The 20,866-nt window shown below is 38.5% G+C and overlaps 1 protein-coding gene across 3 annotated transcripts in view; it reads right to left on the bottom strand.

Annotated features, from left to right (window-relative positions):
* Nucleotides 1–1,131: 1,131 nt before the first annotated feature.
* The window catches only part of nmu (neuromedin U), a 79,957-nt gene continuing 60,222 nt past the window's right edge, over nucleotides 1,132–20,866 (bottom strand). For all 3 annotated transcript variants that reach the window (XM_028803016.2, XM_028803017.2, XM_028803018.2), the window contains 3 exons: nucleotides 13,122–13,175; nucleotides 7,636–7,674; nucleotides 1,132–1,565 (listed from right to left, as the gene is read on the bottom strand). In XM_028803016.2, coding sequence (XP_028658849.1) covers nucleotides 7,639–7,674; nucleotides 13,122–13,175 — 90 coding nt within the window. In that variant the 3' untranslated portion in view covers nucleotides 1,132–1,565; nucleotides 7,636–7,638. The remainder of the gene's footprint in view (nucleotides 1,566–7,635; nucleotides 7,675–13,121; nucleotides 13,176–20,866) is intronic.

Raw genomic sequence — 20,866 nt, 5'->3', positions numbered from 1 at the left:
AGATCAATAGAAAAGTTAGACTCCCCTATCAACAAGGTGGCATTCAGGTAAGTGGGAGATTTGACAGGAGTCAGGAAATACAGGTGGCACTAGCTGATTGGATGGCATAACAAAGTTCTGCATATTATACATATTAAGAATCAGATGACATGATGTATTAGATGAGGTAATGGTAATAGAAATATTTAAATGAATTGTTAATTGATTGTTCACTCAAAGGACTGAGACATTTATGCATGATCTGTGCAAATAAAGAAATGTTCTGCATTCTCTTCTGAGCTCCATGACTGCCTTCTTTTAAAATAGGGGAAAGTTTTTTCCACAACAAAAGATATGATCGACTTTTAGTTCTAACCTAAGCTTGCATTTTGACTATGCATATCTCCCTATCTTTCACATTTAAAACATTACTGTCTCACTCTGAGTTGGTATAGTTAAGGACTCGCCTTTATTTCTGAGTCATTCATGTCAACATCTGTGTTTGCTTAGAAAATTCTTGAAACATTTTTGCAATTTTTGTTTTTCGGTGTAAGATTCTAGCTTGCCCGTCATCAGCTTCAGCTTAGGTTAATGTTCTGGCTTCGGCACACAGTTTAATTTATTACTTTTATTTTTGGCCTTCAATATTTCTGAACATGAATATATTCGCTTGTACATTTACTGATCCTTAATCAATAGTTAATTTGCCTTGCCTTGGCTCGGTGTAACACATGTAACTTTATTCTCTTCCATACATTTTTGGAGATGAAAGTGAAATATAAATAAGAACAAGTTATGTAACATAAATAAGATCAAGATAAAAAAGGAGGCAGTAGGGCTCAAACTACTATACCTCTGAGTTGTATTTGGACATACTATCATCTGGCATCTGTGCTATTCTGCAAACACCATAGGCCAGCACTGGAATTGCCCATTCTGTTTATTAAATGTGAAACATAATGACTTTTTTTTCAAATTTTTAAATATTCTTCTTGGTGGTTTGACTTTTTCTAAATGCCTTGTGGCCATATGATCCATTAGCAAAAACTGTTTTTCCTTAGTTTGTCCGCAGTAGTCTTGTCAGTGGGTCAGTCAATAGGGGACATGTTGCGTTATACACTGTATAGTGATGAAGAGAAAGCCTGGTATGGATCATCTTTAGACCAAACACAGTTTTCTTTAATACTTTTTCCAAAAGTGACAGGTACAAAATGCAACACAACATATTAGTTGTAACAGGTAATAACTGTGAATTTCCTTTTACATCACATATTGTACACTTTACAGTTGTATGAAACAGTGAAAACTGCATGCACACACACCCCTGAAGTTTCTTTATCAGAAAAAAAAGAAGAGAATTAGACTGGAATTATACCAGCAAAGACACTTCTTAATTTAAATTACAGATGATGTTTAAACAAACCCTGCTTTAATCAAAATTAATTTATTTCAGTCTGAATACATTCAAAAAATGATAAAGGAGACTTCTAAAGAACAATAAAAGTTGCAAGGTTCATTTCAAAAGGGAAATGCTGCCCTGGATACATGGATGTCCTATCCACTGCCATAAATATCTGGACATAACTCTGAAAGAAGAAAACAAATCCAGTTTAAAGGATTAAAATTACAACACAACATCCATCAATGCATTCATTTCCGAAGAGTTTATCCAGTTATGGGTTTGCGAGGTAGAAAACAAGTGTTAATTAATTTAATGAAGTTCTCTTACTATTAACATATAAAGTGCAGAACAGATCACCAATCGCAAAACCATCAGTTAAAGAACAGGTGACGTCCTAACAGTCAGGCAAGTGTTTGAGTTTCCGTCAGTGACATGTGAAGTAAATTTCACCTCTAGGAATGAAAATCAATTCTATTCCATACACAGCGTGACTTATTACTTGGTGCACATACCACCCCTCTATGAATCCATGATTGTTTATTGATTTTAGTTTTATAGTACAGCCAAATGCAAATTCACCAAATATCACATCAAAGCTAAAAGTCTTACCACTTCATACAAAAGAAAGTAACAAAAATGACCAACTTATGAAGAATTTAAAAGTTTTCCAGTTGATATTTTGTGAGCTTTGTATGCACATCTATTCATTTATTTTCAAATCAGTTAAACCAGTCTAAGAGTTTATCTGGGGAGGGCACACTCACACATTTATTCTTACCACATTGTACGTGCCAGTTTAGAGCTACCAATCAACCTAACATGCAAGTGTTTAGAAAAAATTATGCAGACGTGTGGAGAGCATGAAAATGTCAGTGAGCACACAGGAATTCAAAGCTGTTCTCGAGGAGCTGAGATGTAGCTGTGCAAACCATACAAATATTTTACTGCAGCAGAAATAAATCTTAACAGCATTAATGAAAATAACTTACTAATGTATTGTATCCTTATCTATAAAACAAGCAAGAAAATAACAAATTGTGTGACCTGCTCTATGGATTGCATCCGAATCACTTGCCCTCTTCTGTACCAGAAACCAGAATGAGACCTACTTCTTGGTTTCAGGTGTTTTTCCACTATAAGCAGAAACTCAAAAGAAGGCATTGTACATTGATTACATTAAATGAAAGCCACTGGTATTTGCATAATTAGTCACATAATTGACAGATATTTCTGCTCATCAATATTTTTTAATTTCTTAGCTTTTTAAATATTGGCTTACATGCAACAGTTTTCTTCAATTCTAAGTTCTGGAGGGGCAGCAGACCCTGAGGAGGCAGCTAAAACAATTCAAGAAGACTTAGACAAGCTTCAGAACTGGGCAAACACTTGGAAACTGCAGTTTAATGTAGAAAAGTGTCAAGTGCTACACACAGGCAAAAGGAACGTCAATTATAAATACAAGATGGAAGTCCAATGGGAAGCAACCCCTGAAAATGAATTTGTGGTTTATTTTGACACAAACTATTAAAAAGGCAAGTAAAATATAGTAAAAACTGTTGAATATAAATTGACAGATGTTGCATTCAGCCTGTATAATGCATTTGTGAAACCGCATCTTAAGTATTGTGTACAAGTCTGGTTACCACACTACAAAAAAAGATATAGCAGCACTTGAAGCTGTGCAGAGGAGAGCAACCAAGCGCCTCCCAGGACTCTGACAGACTCAGAGAATTACCGATTATACTCACGGATAAGTTGAGACTTGATTTTATTGTATAATTTCTGGTATTCTATAATGTTGGTCGTATAAGTCGAATGTGGAAAACATACGCTATTGGTCTAAGAGATTATGATATGCTAACGCCGACCAAAGAGAGTAACCATGGAGCACACTGCCTTTTTTTTCTATGTGGTTGCAGCAATGCGCTGTATCAGCGTGTGCTCCTAACCTCTCTTTCTCTCTATTGAGCCTACGTGATGTGGTAACTGGATGGGGGTGGTACCCAGCCGGGATGCCCGAGAAGATCGGAGGAGGGCTTGTGCCTCCTCCAGACCTCGAGGGGGCGACCGCCCTGGGGGCCGCGGGTACAGAGCTGGGAAGCTCGACCCTGTAGGGGCCCGTGATCACCGCCAGGGGGACCCCAATACCTGGAGGACCCTGGACCGCAGCACTTCCGCCACACCAGGAAGTGCTGGGGGGAAGAGGAACAGGGACACCCGGAGTGCTTCCGGGGAGACAGCCGGCACTTCCGCCACACTGGGGCGTGTCGGTGGGAGATTGCCGGGAACACACCTGGAGCACATCTGGGTGCTTATTTAAAGGGGCCGCCTCCCTTCACATATTCCACAGTGACCACACGGTAATACCCAAACTATTCCAAAGCAACGATTGCACTGTTTTGTGTTTTTTGTAATCTCACACCCTCATACATCTTTATCGTAAGAGCATTCCTTATCTATGATAGATTGTTCGATCAGAAGAAAATATGAAGCTGGTTTCAAATTAAAAGTCATTGAAGTGGCGAAAGAAATTGGTAACTGCGCTGCTGCAACAAAATTCGATGCGTCTGAGAAACTTGAGCGAGACTGGAGGAGGCAAGAAGATGTAAAAAAAAAAAATTAAGTGTCGCATTTTTGAACGGGCATATAAGATTTTATGATCGATTTTTTGTGTTTTAAGACCAGACTTATATGTGATTATATACGGTAAACCTATTTAGTCTGGAGCAGAGATGACCGTGTGGGGACCTGACCCAGGTATTTACAATCCTCAAAGCAATTGATAAAGTAGATCCAGCAGAATTATTTCAGCTGAAGGGTGAATAACATACTATAACATACTCGAGGACACCAGTGGAAATTAAGGGCAAGTGCACTTAAGACTGAAGTCAGGAAGCACTTCATTACGCAAAGAGTTGTGGGACTTTGTAACAAACTACTGAGACATGAAGCAGAAACCTTGACAATCTTTAAAAGTATCTGGATGAGATATTGGGACAGCTGAGCTATAAGCTAAACAAACAAGCTTGATGGACTGAATGGTCTCCTTTTGTGTGTCAAATTTATGTTCTAAAGTTTACAAGTTACAGTGAAAAACTGTGAGTAAGTGCCTGCACTTTGTCTGGTCTTTCTGCTTAATTTTCAAATTTGTTGGGTGGTAAAAGAAGCCCAGTGCATACAGTAGGTACATCCTGGACCTTAACTACATTTTGATCATGCTTGTTATGATTTTGTTAACTTTTTTCCAGTTTCAGATTTTATTGTTGAAGACTCTTCTTATTGTTTTAAATTTGATAAGTTGCTCTTTTTAGTTTCATTATTATTTTGTTGCTGTGTTTTTTTTAACACCTATAGATTTATTTAATCGTGGATTCTTGATGCCATATTGCCTTTTTGTATGGACATTGTCACTTTGCATGGTGCATGACATTATTTCCTATGTAGAAAGCATCTTCATCATCATCTACATACCCAAAAAGCCTTCTGCAAGTTCTTTCCCTTTTGATGTTATGTTAACTGACTTATTGGCTAGGAATTCTTGACTTTAAGTTTTCTTTCACATATGTTTTATCTATCTCTCTCTTTAGTCTCCCTGGTTACGACTCCTGCTAGGCTTTGACACCTGATTACATCTCCTGGTCCATTTTGTCTTGTCAATTTTTCACTTATAGTAGAACAAAATCCAAAATATTCTGGAGAATGACCATAAAGATGGTGAACATACACACTTTTTTGCTTACAATGTTTTCTTAATAAGTCTACGACACTATTTCTGTGAGAGTTAAAGAAGACCAGAGTGGCACAGGAAGCTATGACCTTTTTCTCAAGGGTTACTGCTGAAAGTGGACTGACCTCCTCCATTACTGTGTGGTATGAGAATATCTGCCGAGGAGAAGAAGCTGCTGCAGAGTGTGGTGGTGATTACGTCTAACATAATGGGATTCACTCTACTTTTTCACAATGAGATGTAAATCCATTAAGCTCTGATCTTACTCACTGCACCCCTTACATCTCCTGTTCAATTTCTTTCCATCTGGTCATATGGCTTAGGTCAAATTAGCAGATTTCATAACTGTACTTATCCATAAGCTATGAGATGCATGGACTTACAACTTTGACCTCAAAGCCTTCTTAGCTACTTTTATAATATTTTTGTGGGAACTTATGGAATGATGAGTACTGATGCACTTGTATATTTGCTGTATTTTAATATGTCATTGTATGAAAATAAAATCATATTTCTTGCAATTGCAAGTAAACTTTATTTTTCCTATTTATACAAAATGGACAAAGTGTATTCTCATGTATGGATAAATTGTTCTTAAACTGCATTACATGGAACAACCTATTTTAATTTTGAATCCTAATTTTGGGCAGCTTGGTGGTGGCACACTAATTAGTGTTGCAGCCACATAGCTCCAGGGCCAAATTGAGCACAGTTTACACATTTTTCCTGCTTTTGAATGGATTTTATTAAGTTTTCTTTCACATCACAAAGTAGTGCACCTGGATTTTAATTTGAATTAGTGCTGCTGTCATCACTGGCTCAAACATCTGCTCATCTCCAGTGGTCTGTTGACTTGTTCCCTTTTAGACAAGTTGCGAACTTGAGCGATGTCAAAGGGTGAGAGCAGCGGGTTTGAATGCTACCTTAAATCCTCAACATCTGAGAATGCAAGTGACTCTGAGAATGTAAAATGGGATCTATTAAATCTTCCTAAACTCAGCTGGTAGCACTGAAATCACTGCCACCTAAGGATCTCTGTTACACATTATCAGAGTGGCAACTTGTCCGAAGATGGAAGGAGGGAAAATCCAGAGTGAGCATAAAAGTAAGGTGGAAATGTTTCAAAACTGGCCTGCGTCGATTTTTTTTAAATAAGTTGAATGAATTGTGACATTTCACGGTGATTTACATCAAGTTCAGGTGCATTTTGGCTACGGCAGAGGACGGACTTAAACTTCTTATTTCAGATGACATTTAATACTGGATAGATTTCATCTAATATGGTCAGAGTGGAAAAGACAGCAGGAGACTTGAGATTTATGTGAATAAGCAATTGTAAAAAGGTAAGCACATTATAATTAAAACCAAAATGTGTGACCCAGACATTGACAAATTCAGTCAGCGTTTTAATGTTACCTCCTAGGAAGGTAAGTTACATCGTCCTGTTTTAATGTTTATTAACTGAGCATCAGAAATTATTCACTGTGTTATCAGCACCATATTTACCCAAGAATGCTGATGACTTCAACCAGGAAACTTTGAAAAGAATGAACACCTATCAATGGGTTCTATTTGTGGGAACAACAAGCTGGACCTGCTTTTTTAAAATGTCAATGTCCTTAAATGTAAACCTGTGGTACAACTGGGCCGGTCTGACCAAGTGTTACTGCCATCTTATGAGCCTGATATTGACAGCAGTTGTTCTCTTATCGTTATCCAAGCCAGAAGTTCTTGTGTAAGGAGAGTTGTGATTTCTTATATTATTTACATTTTTCTTGAGCTTTTGAAAATTTTAATTTCCCATTTGGGAAAATCTAGTTGCCTGGAATCCCAAACTGTATTACTTTATACTGTTTATCCAGTTGTGTTGAGATGGCAGCCAAATGTGACCCTGTAATGCTGCATTTGATGGATACCTAAGCATAATGTTTACTAACTAGAACATACAATATGAAAAGAGGTAAGGGGAAATTTTCATTTAATCATTGAATGATTTATGGCTAAATAGAATCACTGTAAAAATAATACAAAAAATGTATTTTAGTTCATTGGTTAAGAATGTCAGAACTTTATTAATATGATGCAATCTAACTTCATATCACCTTTAAAGACGGGGTCAGTCTAGTGCAGGACTAATGTTTGCATGCTAAAAAGTGAACTCTGATACAGTACATTCTACAGTTCTTGGGTACAAGGGACAGACAGAGAGCTACTACTTCATTGCAAAAAGTTTCAGACACAGTAATGCAATTAGGATTTGTTTTAAGGCTGGCAAAGCGAAAAATCCAAAAGGTTGACCACAAATATATTTTGGCTGATGATGTGCTGATGGACTCTAATATCATGACATTTCTTGTGAGATTACTTGGATTATGAAAATATATTGAATGGACGAGAAATAGGTTGAACAGTCGCCTCATTTACCTGACCTAAGCCTTGAACAAGCTTTACTACAATCACTGCATCTACAATGGATTACAAGTATTAATTCTTCTGATGGTAAATAATCACAACATAAAATACGTACCTCCTAGGAAAGAACTGTTGATCTTCTTCCATTTCTTGGCTGAAAGATTAATTAATAAAATTATTCATCTCTAAAAGTATAATGTAACAATTAAGACATCGCTATACATAACAACATAACATATTCTCAGATATGATAGACTAGAGTCTATCCCGGCAGGAATTAATGCAAGACAGGAAACAGCTGGTGGGCCAGTTCATGATCACACCTACATTCACAGGTCAATTAACCTAATCAGAACATCTCTGGGGATGTGGGAGGAAAACTAGGGTACCCACCGAGGAACCAGCAGAGACCCATGGAAATTAATCTGGTGTGGAATTCAAACCAAGCTGCAATGTTACCCACTAAATGAAAGGATTAATGATATATACTGTATCCGGTTGGTGTGTTGGCCTCATCTTTAGAGTATTCTGAACTATATAAAATGTATAGTGTGTGACAAACTGTGTCACTGATCAGTGAAATTAAAGGTTTTTAATTGTTCGGTATTTTACCTGGCATATTAACCTGGGCTGGTATGACTAGGAACTGACATGTTAGCGTGCACATGCAATCTAATTGAATGATCAACTGCTGAGTTTGGTGCAGTAATTGATGGGCTTCAGCTGTGGTGTTGTTGGTCGATGGTGAATGTTGTGAATATCTTGAGTGAGTGGTAATCTTTTCATGAGGGGAACTTGTTGAACAATTTGTATCTCCTTGGAGTACCTTCCAAAAGAGCAGAGTCAAACCTGCTCTGCTGCAGTAAGAATCAGGGGAGATGGTGGGCTAAGGAGAGCTCCCTACAGGTACTGAATGAGGTGGCAGAGACAGAACACAGGAGTCCAAGTTTTGCTGCCAGAGAGCAGAGATGTTAATTGTCAGATGCAAATTGCAGGCTTGAATATCTGCAGGCAATATGGCGTGAAGAAGGAGTTCATGGAGTGAATAAAGAGTCACTAGCACTATTGTTTGGAAAGCGACGATGGAGGCAATGGACCTTTGAAATATCTGTTTTTCCTGTTGGTTTTAGCAATGGTTTATTTATTTATTTTTTGCACTCCTAATAACATTTATGTTTAAGAATGACTAATTTGTGTATTGCCTAATATGCATAATGACACCTGTTTTTAGATAAATATGTATTGTTGCACTTCTTGGCATCCTTCAACTCTGTTGTTGTCTCCTCACATGCCCTAGTACATCCTTGGTTACATACAACTAGATGTCATGACATGAACAGGCACCCATGGCTGCAGGCATTGGGAGATCACACTGTACTCTAATAAGAGTCTTTTCGGACTGGAAGTTGTGTAGTGATTGGTTGTATCTGTGGTTTGGGAAGTGAGATGTTCATTACAGCCCACAGTTAATAATGAATTAATTAAAAAATGTACATTTTGCAATATCCACATAAAGAATAATGGGTTTTGTTAAGTGAATGCAATTCTATTTTTGTGTTTTCATTCTATTTAAAAACAATTTCAATACTTCTTAAATTAATCAAAAACAGAAGTATCTGTAGGCATGTGCAGAAATATGATGGAATAGGGTTAGTTTTCATGTTTCTCTTCGTCTGGCTCTCCACAACCCTAAAATTGGGTAAACCCAGGTCAGTAAATACTGCAGATGGTTGGAAGACTGAAGTGAATGGGCATATTAGATGCGGAAATGTCTCTCTACCTAAACAGAAAGTTCTTGACTGGTTTCCGTGGAGCAAATACAGAATTGTCTCTTGACCCATAAGTGACTATGGGGTTAAGCCATTAGTGATTCGAGGAGAATGTTTGAAGACATGTCACAGCCTGGAGCATATCGAGTGTATTGTTGGAAAGTGGACATGGACTCAAATACTAGAAAGAAGAGAAACCAGGGGTGGGAAAGATAGACAGAAATATAAGTAGCACATAGAAGTAAAAAAACTGGGTGAGCCAATCTACCTGGCAGATGGAGAAGCAACTTATCTCCCTCTTTCTTTTTCTCTGTGTTGAATTTTTCACCTTCTACCTGTTGACAACCACATCCTTTCATGGGCTATATACTGTATTCACTTTTACTGTTTTTTTACTACATCTTAATTACGTCCCATGATCTTAGCAACAGTTGATGTTTCAGTTGCAATTATTACATTTAACTCACACTTTAATGTTTCACACCTTGCTTTTGACAAGTAGAGCTGCCTTGATTATTTCCTACTGATTTCTCTGTGTACTTGCTTTCTGCGACCCTCTGTGTTTATCTATAATGCATATGAGACATGCAAAAATGTGACAAATAAATGACATCATTGTGACAGAAATGGGGCCTCTTCAATACACCAGCTACACATCTCTGTTTACACAAAGCCATTCACCACTGGAAACTAAATTAGCCATGAAATACAACAGCGACAACAACGAAGGTCAGTACCAGCTATGTCTCTCAACCCCTTTTGGATAAGATGCTAACACAAAATGCTATTTCCTAATATTTCTACCTGCTGGGCTATGAAATTGCTACTACATGATCAAATCAATTTTTTTTTGCTGTTGTCTACAGGACTGATGCATCATCTTCAAGGACAGTTTACTGGCATATATAAATCTTAATATTAATTTCAGTTTCAGAAGGTTAAGTGTGGAATATGTGTCAAACCCACCAACTAATATCTGAAAGCCATACATGAATGCAAAGATCTATTTATTCAATCTTTTCAGAATCTGCTTTTCTGATAATGGAGTCGTGCAGGCTAAAGCATATGCAGGTTGTCATGGGTACATGGCAGGACTCAACCCTAGTGGCACAAGAATGCTTCTAATAGCAAACCTATTGACATATACGCAGTCGGGCCAATTTAGATTTGTCAATTAACAATACATCTTTACAAGATTTAGAGTTACTTCTCCAGATAAAAACGGTGTAAGCTAACTCATCCCGAACAATGACTGACTAAAACACAAGTTCCTAAAACTGTGCAGCAACAGAGCTAGCCACTGTACCACTCTCACATTTTAAATCCATATTACCATATTGAACAGAATAAAAAAAAAAACCTACTCTTAAACACTTTTTAAAAATATCTTGTTTTAATTTTCTGAATCCCACCATCACTGGTAAGAAATTCACATTGGCGACACCTCTTTCCATTGTTCATTGGCACTCTGAGATACTGAAGGAAAACTCAGGAGACTGGATTTAGAGTTAAAAGAGAACTCTCCTCTTTTGAGTGCCCAATCAAGCCTCTCACTTTAAAGACATCTTTGTTTTATAGCAGCTTCTCTCCTTTTTAATGTTACTACACTTGCTCTTCTCAGTAGATTTGCCTCACCTCATCTTATCGAATCCTTGATTAGCTCTTACCTGTCACGAAGAAGACATTCACCACATTCAGGTACAGAGAAGCTGTACTTACTACACAGGGAGGCAGTAATTTTGAATAAAGATGGAATGAGAAAATAGATCATAAAGAATAACAAGACAAGCTTACAACCAGCAAGATAATATTTAGTAAATGCAGTCCTGGATGCGAGATAAGAACTGTAAACAGAAAAATGGAGTCAGAATGTCAGAAACCAGAATAGTGAATAAAACCAAAACATGAGATGTAAATCTCTGAGATTCTTTTAAAAACTCAAAGAATAATGCTAGGTATGAGGTTGTATCTACAAACTTGAACGATTAGCGCATAATACTGACAGTTCATATGTTGTTACGCTGATGATGTTATTCATCTTGACTTCGGGGAGATGTTACCTGACAACTCTTGAATGCATTCCAAATTATGGATGTTCAAAATAAAGGTGTCCATAATGAAAAAAGTGGGCGGCACGGTGGCGCAGTGGTAGCGCTGCTGCCTCGCAGTTAGGAGACCCAGGTTCGCTTCCCGGGTCCTCCCTGCGTGGAGTTTGCATGTTCTCCCCGTGTCTGCGTGGGTTTCCTCCAGGCGCTCCGGTTTCCTCCCACAGTCCAAAGACATGCCAGTTAGGTGGATTGGCGATTCTAAATTGTCCCTAGTGTGTGCTTGGTGTGTGTTTGTGTGTGTCCTGCGGTGGGTTGGCACCCTGCCCGGGATTGGTTCCTGCCTTGTGCCCTGTGTTGGCTGGGATTGGCTCCAGCAGACCCCTGTGTTCGGATTCAGCGGGTTGGAAAATGGATGGATAATGAAAACAAGATGGTGACACAGAAGAACCTATTTCAATTTTAACATCATTAAAGTTGCGTCTTATTCAAAAACCAATGTGGTGACCTTTAAAACGCTAAAATGAAATCTCCATTATTTTTAGAGGTTAAGGAAAAACTGTAAAAGATTAAAAATAAATGCCAAGTTATAATGGTTCAAGGTTAGCGAAGCTAAAATAGAGTGAGTCTGCTGTAAAAAGAAGCTTGACTAGCTAAGATGGCAGTTCTTTGCTCTGCAATGGGAAGAGTTTACATCTAGCACCTCCAAGTGAGAATGTATAAATGAGACGAGCACCACCCAAACTAATTTCTCTCTGGTGACACCCACCTTTCCCTACTTGAGGGATGAGCAGTTGGGGAGATGAAGGTACAGAGGTTGAAATGGGGAGAGCCTGTTTTTTAAATAAAATATGACCTCACAATCAGAAACTTGATAGGTCACTAGAGAGAGTTTTCCTTGAAGGCCATGTCACATTACACAACTTATACATAATCTTAGCAAGTTGGAGGCAGTCAGCGTTGTGCTCCTGTGAAGTCCGGTTGTCTAGTCTGACATACACAGCCACTCACTCCAACTAGTCTGCGACTCTCCATGACAAAAGCAAACAGGTTTGATTTTGTCTTTAGTCATAGTGGTGGGCTCTGTGGGCTTGATGAATGATAACCAATTAATGGTCATCTTGAAGTACAATGCATATATTGCGGCAATGAGGAATAAGGAATGTTGGTGTTTTGGTCCATAAACAGAAAAGAATCTCATCAGTCTGACGTCTCACGGTTTCAGTAACACAACTGGAGAAAAGAAAAAAAAAAGTCTGAGATTGTATCTAAACTCACCATACCTGTTTACCCTGTGTATAATACCGGCTCCATCAGCCAGTGTGCTATTGGTTGTCAGAAACAAGGGGCGAGCATAAATGTGCTGGAAAGTTGGCATGCAGCTGCTAAAACTGACATGCCTGGTGATTATCATTCATTTAAACTTATATGGTCCAGAGAGAAGTTCAGCAACTCAGTCTACAAATTTGACATGCCCAATTACTAGAAGTCGAGGAATTTGAGATTGGCATTAGTTTGAGTGGCTAAGACAGACATACACTGCACTTTGAATCTAGCAGCCCAAGATCACATCCAGGAACTCCAAGTCAGGACTGAAAGGGACAATGCCTGAATGATTTTTTTTACTAGTGACACCCACTTTCCCTATTTGGGATACAATGAGAAAAGTAAAGGAAAATTTTTTAAATTTCTTTTTTTTATAATATTTTTAACATATTTCTAAAATATCTTGGAAAGTAATTAAGGTAGCTATGTACAAAATTAAAAATTGTAACAGTATTCCGTACCCTAAACAAGAAGTATCCTCGGCTTTGAATTCCTGCAGGTCCTTGAAGATCATCCTGAAATCGTAAAAAAAGAAAAAAACAATGCATATGCATTATTTTTTATCCTAAAAGTTATAAAAAAAATGTGATGCATGGAAATATATAGTTCTAGTAAACCAGATATTGTTTGGTTTGCCTTTGACCCATTCAAAGTAATAACAATACATTTTACAAAAGATGTCAGCACGGCATAATCAAGACTGCCGTTTAGAATTCCATGAGTAAATGTTTCTGAAAGTTTCTTCTGAACTTGTGAGACATAATTCACCACTAAAGAGATGTCCAGTGTTTGTGTGAAATGATCACTAGTTCATAATTTACTGGCCTCTTTTTCCAATTAATGAAGCCTTAATCATTCTTCTTCCTCTTTTTCTTGGCCTATTCTTACTTTAAACATTGGTTACTCTGGCAATTTCAGAATAAATTTGTGTTGTTGAAAAGAACTCAGAACTTGATTCAGTCTCACATCTCTCTTATGATGCAGATGATGTTCATATTAGATATTTGCATTCATCAGAAACCTGACACAACTACAGTTAGGTCCACAAGTATTTGGACAGTGACACAATTTTTATAATTTTGGCTCTACACACCACCACAAAGGATTTGAAATGAAGAAGTAATTACATGATTGAAGTGTAAGCTTTCAGCATTAATTCAGAGGGTTTAACAGAAATAAAGTATGACCAATTTAAGAATGAGAGCCATTTTTATACATGTTCCCCCATTTTCAGGGGCTCAAAAGTATATGAACAACTGACTGATAAGCTGTTCCACAGCCAGGTGTAAGCAGCTCCCTCAATATTTCATTAACTATTAAGCAGGTAGAAGGCTTGGAGCTGATTCCAAGTGTGGAATTTGCATTTGGAAGGTGTTGCTGTGAACTCCTAATATGATATGTCCATGCAAGTAAAAACAGGCCATCATTAGGTAGAGAAAACAAAACAAACCCATCTGAGAGATAGCAGAAACACCAGGAATGGTTAAATCAACCAACTTGTACATTCTTAAAGAGAAGGAATGCACTGGTGAGCTCAGCAACACCACAAGATCTGGATAACCATGGAAGACAACTGTGCTGGATGATTACAGAATTCTTTCCTTGGTGAAGGAAAAACAATTCACTACATTTAGCCAAACCAAGAACACTCACCGGGAGGTAAAGCTATCATCGCCAAAGTCTACAATCAAGAGAAGACTTCACAAAAGTAAATACAGAGGGTTTACCACAAGGTGCAAACCTCTGGTAAACGTCAAGCATAGAAGGGACAGATTAGACTTTGCCAGAAAATATTTTAAATAAACCACTCTAGTTTTGGAACAGTTTTCTTTGGACAAATGAAATTAAGATCAATACGATCCAGAATGATGGTGGTGTTGGTGGTGGTGGTTGGGAGCATGCACTGATACAGCACATTGCTGCACAAACCACACAACGAACCACCTGAGGATCCCAATTAGGACTCGAGTGCAGCTGTGCAATGGGTGACACCACAGCACCACACTAGCTCAGATGGACTGGAACATTTTAAAGTGGTGGATAGAGAAGAATATGAAGAGAAGGGGCGGCTCATGATCTGTAGCATACCATATCATCTGTGAAACATGGTGGAGGCAGTGTTATGACAGTGGCATTGGTGACTGCCAGTGGAAGTGGATCACTGGTATTTATTGATTAGATATGACTGCTGACAAAAGTTGCAAGATGATTTCTGAAGTGAACGGGGCTATACTATCTGCTGAGATTCAGACAAATGCTGCAAAAATGGTAGGACAACGCTTCACAGTACAGATGGACAATGAGCAAAAATATACTTTAACAGAAAACCAAAAGCTTTTCAAGGCTAACGTTAGGGCTGCACGATAACAGAAAAAATGATTATCACGATTATTTTGCTCAAACTTTTTATCACGATTAATAATGACGATTATTCCTTTGGTAAATGAAGTCTGTGACCAAAGCAGTGTAGCCTCGGCCAGTTATTCACAGATGCTGCCCTAATCATATTAGCTGCGTTGTCCGTTGTGATGCACACAAGTCTTTCTTCCACCAAGCCCCAAGTGGACATCGCTTCTTTGAGGCCCACTGCAATAAACTCCGCTGTATGGTCTTGTGGGAAAAACGAAGTTTGCAAAAGCTTGCTTTTCATCTCAAACTCGCTGTCAATAAAATGAACTGTCAAGCTCAAATACGGTTACGCAGTTCTGCTTGACCATAAGTCGGTTGTGGCAGCAAAATATTCAAGGCTGAGCCTGAGAATTTCTCTTTCTATTTCTTTTCGGCATTTCGCATACAGCGAGGGCAGCGCGACATTGGAAAAATGGTTGCGTGAGGGAATGCTATATCTTTTATCAAGTGTTGCGATCATTTTGTTAAACCCCTCACTGCTCACGGTGGTTATTGGACACATATCCTTGGCTATATGGTACGTGATCGCCTCTGTTATTTCCCGGTGTCTTTGCGAGCTAGGCAGATATGGTATTGCGTTGAACAATGTCCCTGATATTGTTGTCTGTGTTGTGGATGGCTGGTAATTTTTTGTTGTTGCTGTTTGTACCTTCAGTCGTTGAAATTCTTGATAGTGTACTTTGTGGTGGCTTTTAAGGTGGTTGATGAGGTTTGTTGTGTTACCTTGGGACGTTTGGACGGAACAGGAGCAAAGTTTGCACAAGACTCGTACCTGATCAACATCACATTCCTCGAAATCGAAATAGTTCCAGACAACTGAGTATGACCCCTTTTTAGAAACTAACGATCGCACTTCTGCACCTTCCTCACGTTGCTCCGCCATCATATGTTTATTCTGACTGACTGTTATTGCTGCTATTGACTTCTACTGCTTCAGAAAGCGCTTGCAATCTAGACGCAGTAACGTCATAGTGACGCAATCCAATCCGTAAACTCAACCCATAAAAAACAGTTTGGTCTTTATACTGTAAAATCGCGACTATATTTATTAACTGATCGTGGGTCATAAATATCGTTATCATGAGAAAAAAAAGATTAATCGTGCAGCCCTAGCTAACGTAGTGGAATACCAATGGCCAAGTCAATCAACTAACTTCCACCCATTTGGACTTGCCTTTCACTTAATGAAGACAAAACTGAAAGCAGAAATTTCAATAAACAAACAGCACTTGAAGACAGCTGCAGTAAAGGCCTGGCAAAGTATCACTTGGGGGGAAACCGAGCACTTGGAGATGGCCATGGGTTCCAGACTGCAGATTCCAGTTCATTATATTTATGATTATGTTAGTTTGTCCAAATATTTTTGAGCCACTGAAAATGGAGGGGGGGGGGGGGGGCATGTATAAAGATTTCTGTCTTTTCTAAATGGCTCATACACCATTTTTGTTAAACACCTTTAATTAAAACTGCAAGTCTACACTTTAATTACATCTTGATTGCTTCATTTCAAATCCATTGTGGTGGTACATAAAGCCAAATTTATCAAAACTGTATAACTGTCCAAATACTTATGGACCTAACTGTGCCTAATTTGCAGGGAAAACTTGGGGTTTGGTGGCAGGATTGGCACTCCAGCCACCATAAAAAAAACTCTGTTCCAGTGTGGTGCTGAGGTATCACCTGCTGTACTCAGGTCTCAGTTCAAGTGGTTCTTCGTGTGGTGGGCGCAGCAAGCGCTATCAGCGCATGCTCCCCAACCTCTCTCTAACTGTATGAATATAACCGAATGACTGATCAGAATTGCCAAGACTTAGCACTGATCTCTTCTTTATCTCTGTCTGTTCTCTAACCTACTTAACATACTGTAGTTCAGGGTTGTAGTTTCCAGAGCCTAAACTTGCAGCACTGGGGGAAACCAGCTCTTGGTGGACTGCAAGTCCATTGCAGGGTTTGGTTATTCATTCACACACTCATATGGGGACAATTTAGCATCATCACTAAGGAAACATACAAATATTCTAGGTAGGAAAACAATAAAGTACTCCGACAGAGACGTGTGCAGATATGAGGAGGATGTGCAAACTCCACGCAGATGGTGGGTTTCAAATGTAATCTCCTGAACTATGAAGCAGCAACATCTATGCACTTGTGTCTCTGCAAATGAAAATGCGCAAACCAAAAATAAAGCTATCTCTGATGATCATTCACCTGATTGTATTGCTCTTAAGATTAAAAGAACGTACATTCTGTCATTGTAAAAAAGACTCTTAACTTTAGGAACTAAACATGTACTGTATATGATTTGATTGAAAATAAAAAAAGAGCTTTTCATTGCAAGCATTGCATAGAGGTAATAACCGAATATTACATGGAATGTGACTTTCCATTTTCAGTCTTCACCCTAACCCTCTATCTACAGCAGTCACAATACAGCAATTTGATATATCATTAATGTAGGACTGAGCCCTTTGTGGACTCAGCTGCCTCAATAAGTGTTTTCTTTGATTTTAAAATGCAGGAAAACATGGCCACATGGCCATTGTTGATGAGATGCATGACTACACACTTAAAATACAATATTTTGAAACTGATATACTGTGAAATGAAAGCAGTTATTTATTTCCTTGAAATATAATAGTACCCTGCATCAAACAAGCCTAATAAAGTTGAAGTATTTCTGTTTGGAGTGATAACCTGTAACAAATTTAAGGCTTGTTCCTTTTTTAACACACAAAAAATCTAATTTCATTTTTTACATCTGTATTAAAATTCCTTTTTTTTAAAAAAAATAGGATGGAATATTTATTCAATAATGCAAAAATATTAGAACTGGTATGTAATTTGGCTTCACCCTGCAAAAGATAGAACCTTCTCTGATGGACAGTTTCCTAAGCATCTGGTTATTTCGGTGATATCCTTTCAGCAGTTTATTATAATAACACTTTGCCGTGAAAAAGTGTTCAGGTCACAACATGCTTTTCCCATTTTTTTTGCCTGAAAATTTCAAAATTTCTTAAATGACAATTTACCCTTAGTGATCAGCAAAATTAGCATTTATTGTCTAATTAAATTGTACAGTAAATGTCAGGATTGTTCAACAAGTTACACAAAATGAAAAATAGAAATTGTAATATCAAAAAGGCTTTTATCTCCTTTGTAATTGTAGGTATTAATAAAAACAATAATAATACATTTTATTTATATAGCGCCTTTCCCATGCTCAAGGCACTTTTGCTGATGGACTCTACTTGTGCTGGAAATTATTAGATTGCACACATTAAAGGTCCCACAATATTGTAGATAATGTTACAGCACTGATTCTTGCATAGGATGGCGATGACATTGGTGTTTAGTCACCACTTATCATTCTGGCTTCAGCGCCAGCTGCAGGGGAGCCTAAAAAATTTATGAGCCTGCCACAGTCACACAAGTGCCATTCTAGTGTCTGTGATGGTCCAGGTTAGCTGCAGCTGCAGTAACATACTTGAACCTGAGACCGTCAATAGTCATGACCAGGATGAGCAATGAGGATGCATAACAACCAAAAGGTATGTGCAAAATGCAAATGTGCTTTTATTTTTCTGCCATAGTGCAAAAGTGCAGTACTTCTTAATAAATAAACTCAGTAAATATTTGAAAATAAAAAAAGTGCCTCCATGGAGGTTAAAATCCCATAAACAGAATCAAACAAATAAAATCCATAAGTAAAACCATGCAAATATCAGGTTCTTTTCCATTCTTTTTCTCCCAATCAGCCCAGCGCACCTTTCATTGTGGTCTCCCCAGATCACCCCATCGGGTCATCTCAACAGATGGAGACACCGACAGCAACAGTCCATTTCTCCAGCTCTCATTATGACTGCCTCTTTTGGCTTCTGCTGGAAGCCTTGGAAGGATCTGCAGGACCCCCGTCTTCCTCTTACACCCCTTCTTGGCCTATTCTAGGATCCCCAGGAGGCTAATCAATCATTCCCCACCACCCAGTTGTGTTCAGCAGGGAAAGATGCACCCCTGTAGTGACGTATGCTCGCTCTTCTGCATGCCTCCTGACCACCACTTTAATTGACACTCCCGATTCTGCCTTTCTTTTCTTTTCCAATAACATCCTCACTGACTCCAGGCTCAGGCTTCTTTTTATCCACCTTGTGGGTGCAGTTTCTCCACCTGATGACCTGCAAAATGTCAATGGAGACAGCTGAGCTGTCTACACTTGTACATAACAAGCAATCAGTTTGCTTGCCTACCAAAAACCTGCAGCAGTGCTTTCTAAACACAGATGCTCCCACAAACAAAAGCCTCAGTTGTTTTTATTTTATATACCTGCCTATAGCCATAGACCCTAATGTGCTTCATCACAGCATCGGTAAAGCGAGCCATTGTTTGAAGGAGAGCGAGCTGCCGAAAAGAGCAAAGAAATCAGCAAAAATCTAATCAGTCAGAACTAACAAGTAATATGCAGTACTACAATATTTAAAAAAATGCTTAAAAATGAAATCATAACAGCATTCATTGAAAGTCTGAGATCTGCCAGTTCTGTAGCTCTACTTGTGAGATGCCATATCCCAAAATAGGACTTCCGTCATTCTCTCTCTGGACAGAATGTTATTAGCCACAGACAGCAGAGTCTGAAGAAACTCTTGTTTTATTCATTAGTTTAACTATTTCTTTAATAAAGACCCTCATCTGGCTCTCTCTGTCCCTGGTATTATTTTGTCAGCAAAGCACTTTTTCACAATGTATGCTACTAATAATTATAACTTATGATGCTTTGAAAAGCATCACAAGTTATAATTAAATATTTAAATTATTTATCTTAAAGAGATTGATCCAACCTGACCTGACCTAACTTGACCCTTGTAAACTAAATATTATTGTTATTTAATTATTGGGTTGTAGCATCAAAGGTGTATTGCTTGGCAGGAAAAAGTATCAGGAAGACGTAGTTGTAAAATAGGCTAATGTCGGAACCAGAAAAACTGCTGTCCTTTGTCAAGCCCAAAATGTGAATTGAAAATCAAATTCAAAAAAGGTGTGCTTGAGGGTCAATAACTAGAAACAACAAAAGACTATTACATTAAAGGGCTAAAGCATTTGAGAATGTCTGAAATCTTGGATAAAGATAGAACATCAGCAGTGATGTTTTATCCTGCCGTGCCAAAAACATCAATTATGAGTTATCACCAGGAAAACATATCAACAAACAAATAAGAAGACAAATGTCCTGGCATAATATTATTTTAATAATGCCCAGGAAACATCAAAATGTGAAACTAACACCAAAATCTAAATCTCCATGATCAAAAACCTACAGAGCGACAGAAAATGTTAAGAAAAATGCAAAGGAAAGCTCAAGAAAAATTACATATGAAATGCCATCATAACAAAAGGCTAATATGGCTGACCATACTTGTTGATAATAAGTATAGTTAAATAATTTGCAGGGTGGCACAGTGGCGCAGTGGGTAGCGCTGCTGCCTTGCAGTTAGGAGACCTGGGTTCGCTTCCCGGGTCCTCCCTGCATGGAGTTTGCATGTTCTCCCCTGCGGGGGTTTCCTCTGGGTGCTCCGGTTTCCTCCCACAGTCCAAAGACACGCAGGTTAGGTGGATTGGCAATTCTAAATTGTCCCTAGTGTGTGTGTGTGTCCTGTGGTGGGTTGGCGCCCTGCCCGGGATTGGTTCCTGCCTTGTGCCCTGTGTTGGCTGGGATTGGCTCCAGCAGACCCCCGTGACCCTGTGTTCGGATTCAGTGGGTTGGAAAATGGATGGATGGATAAATAATTTGCCTCACACTTTGGGC

This window comes from Erpetoichthys calabaricus, chromosome 5, assembly GCF_900747795.2.
Source record: "Erpetoichthys calabaricus chromosome 5, fErpCal1.3, whole genome shotgun sequence".
Lineage (NCBI taxonomy): Eukaryota > Metazoa > Chordata > Cladistia > Polypteriformes > Polypteridae > Erpetoichthys > Erpetoichthys calabaricus.
The sequence above is the reverse complement of the archived record's forward strand: the minus strand, read 5'-3'. Positions and strand labels throughout refer to the sequence as shown.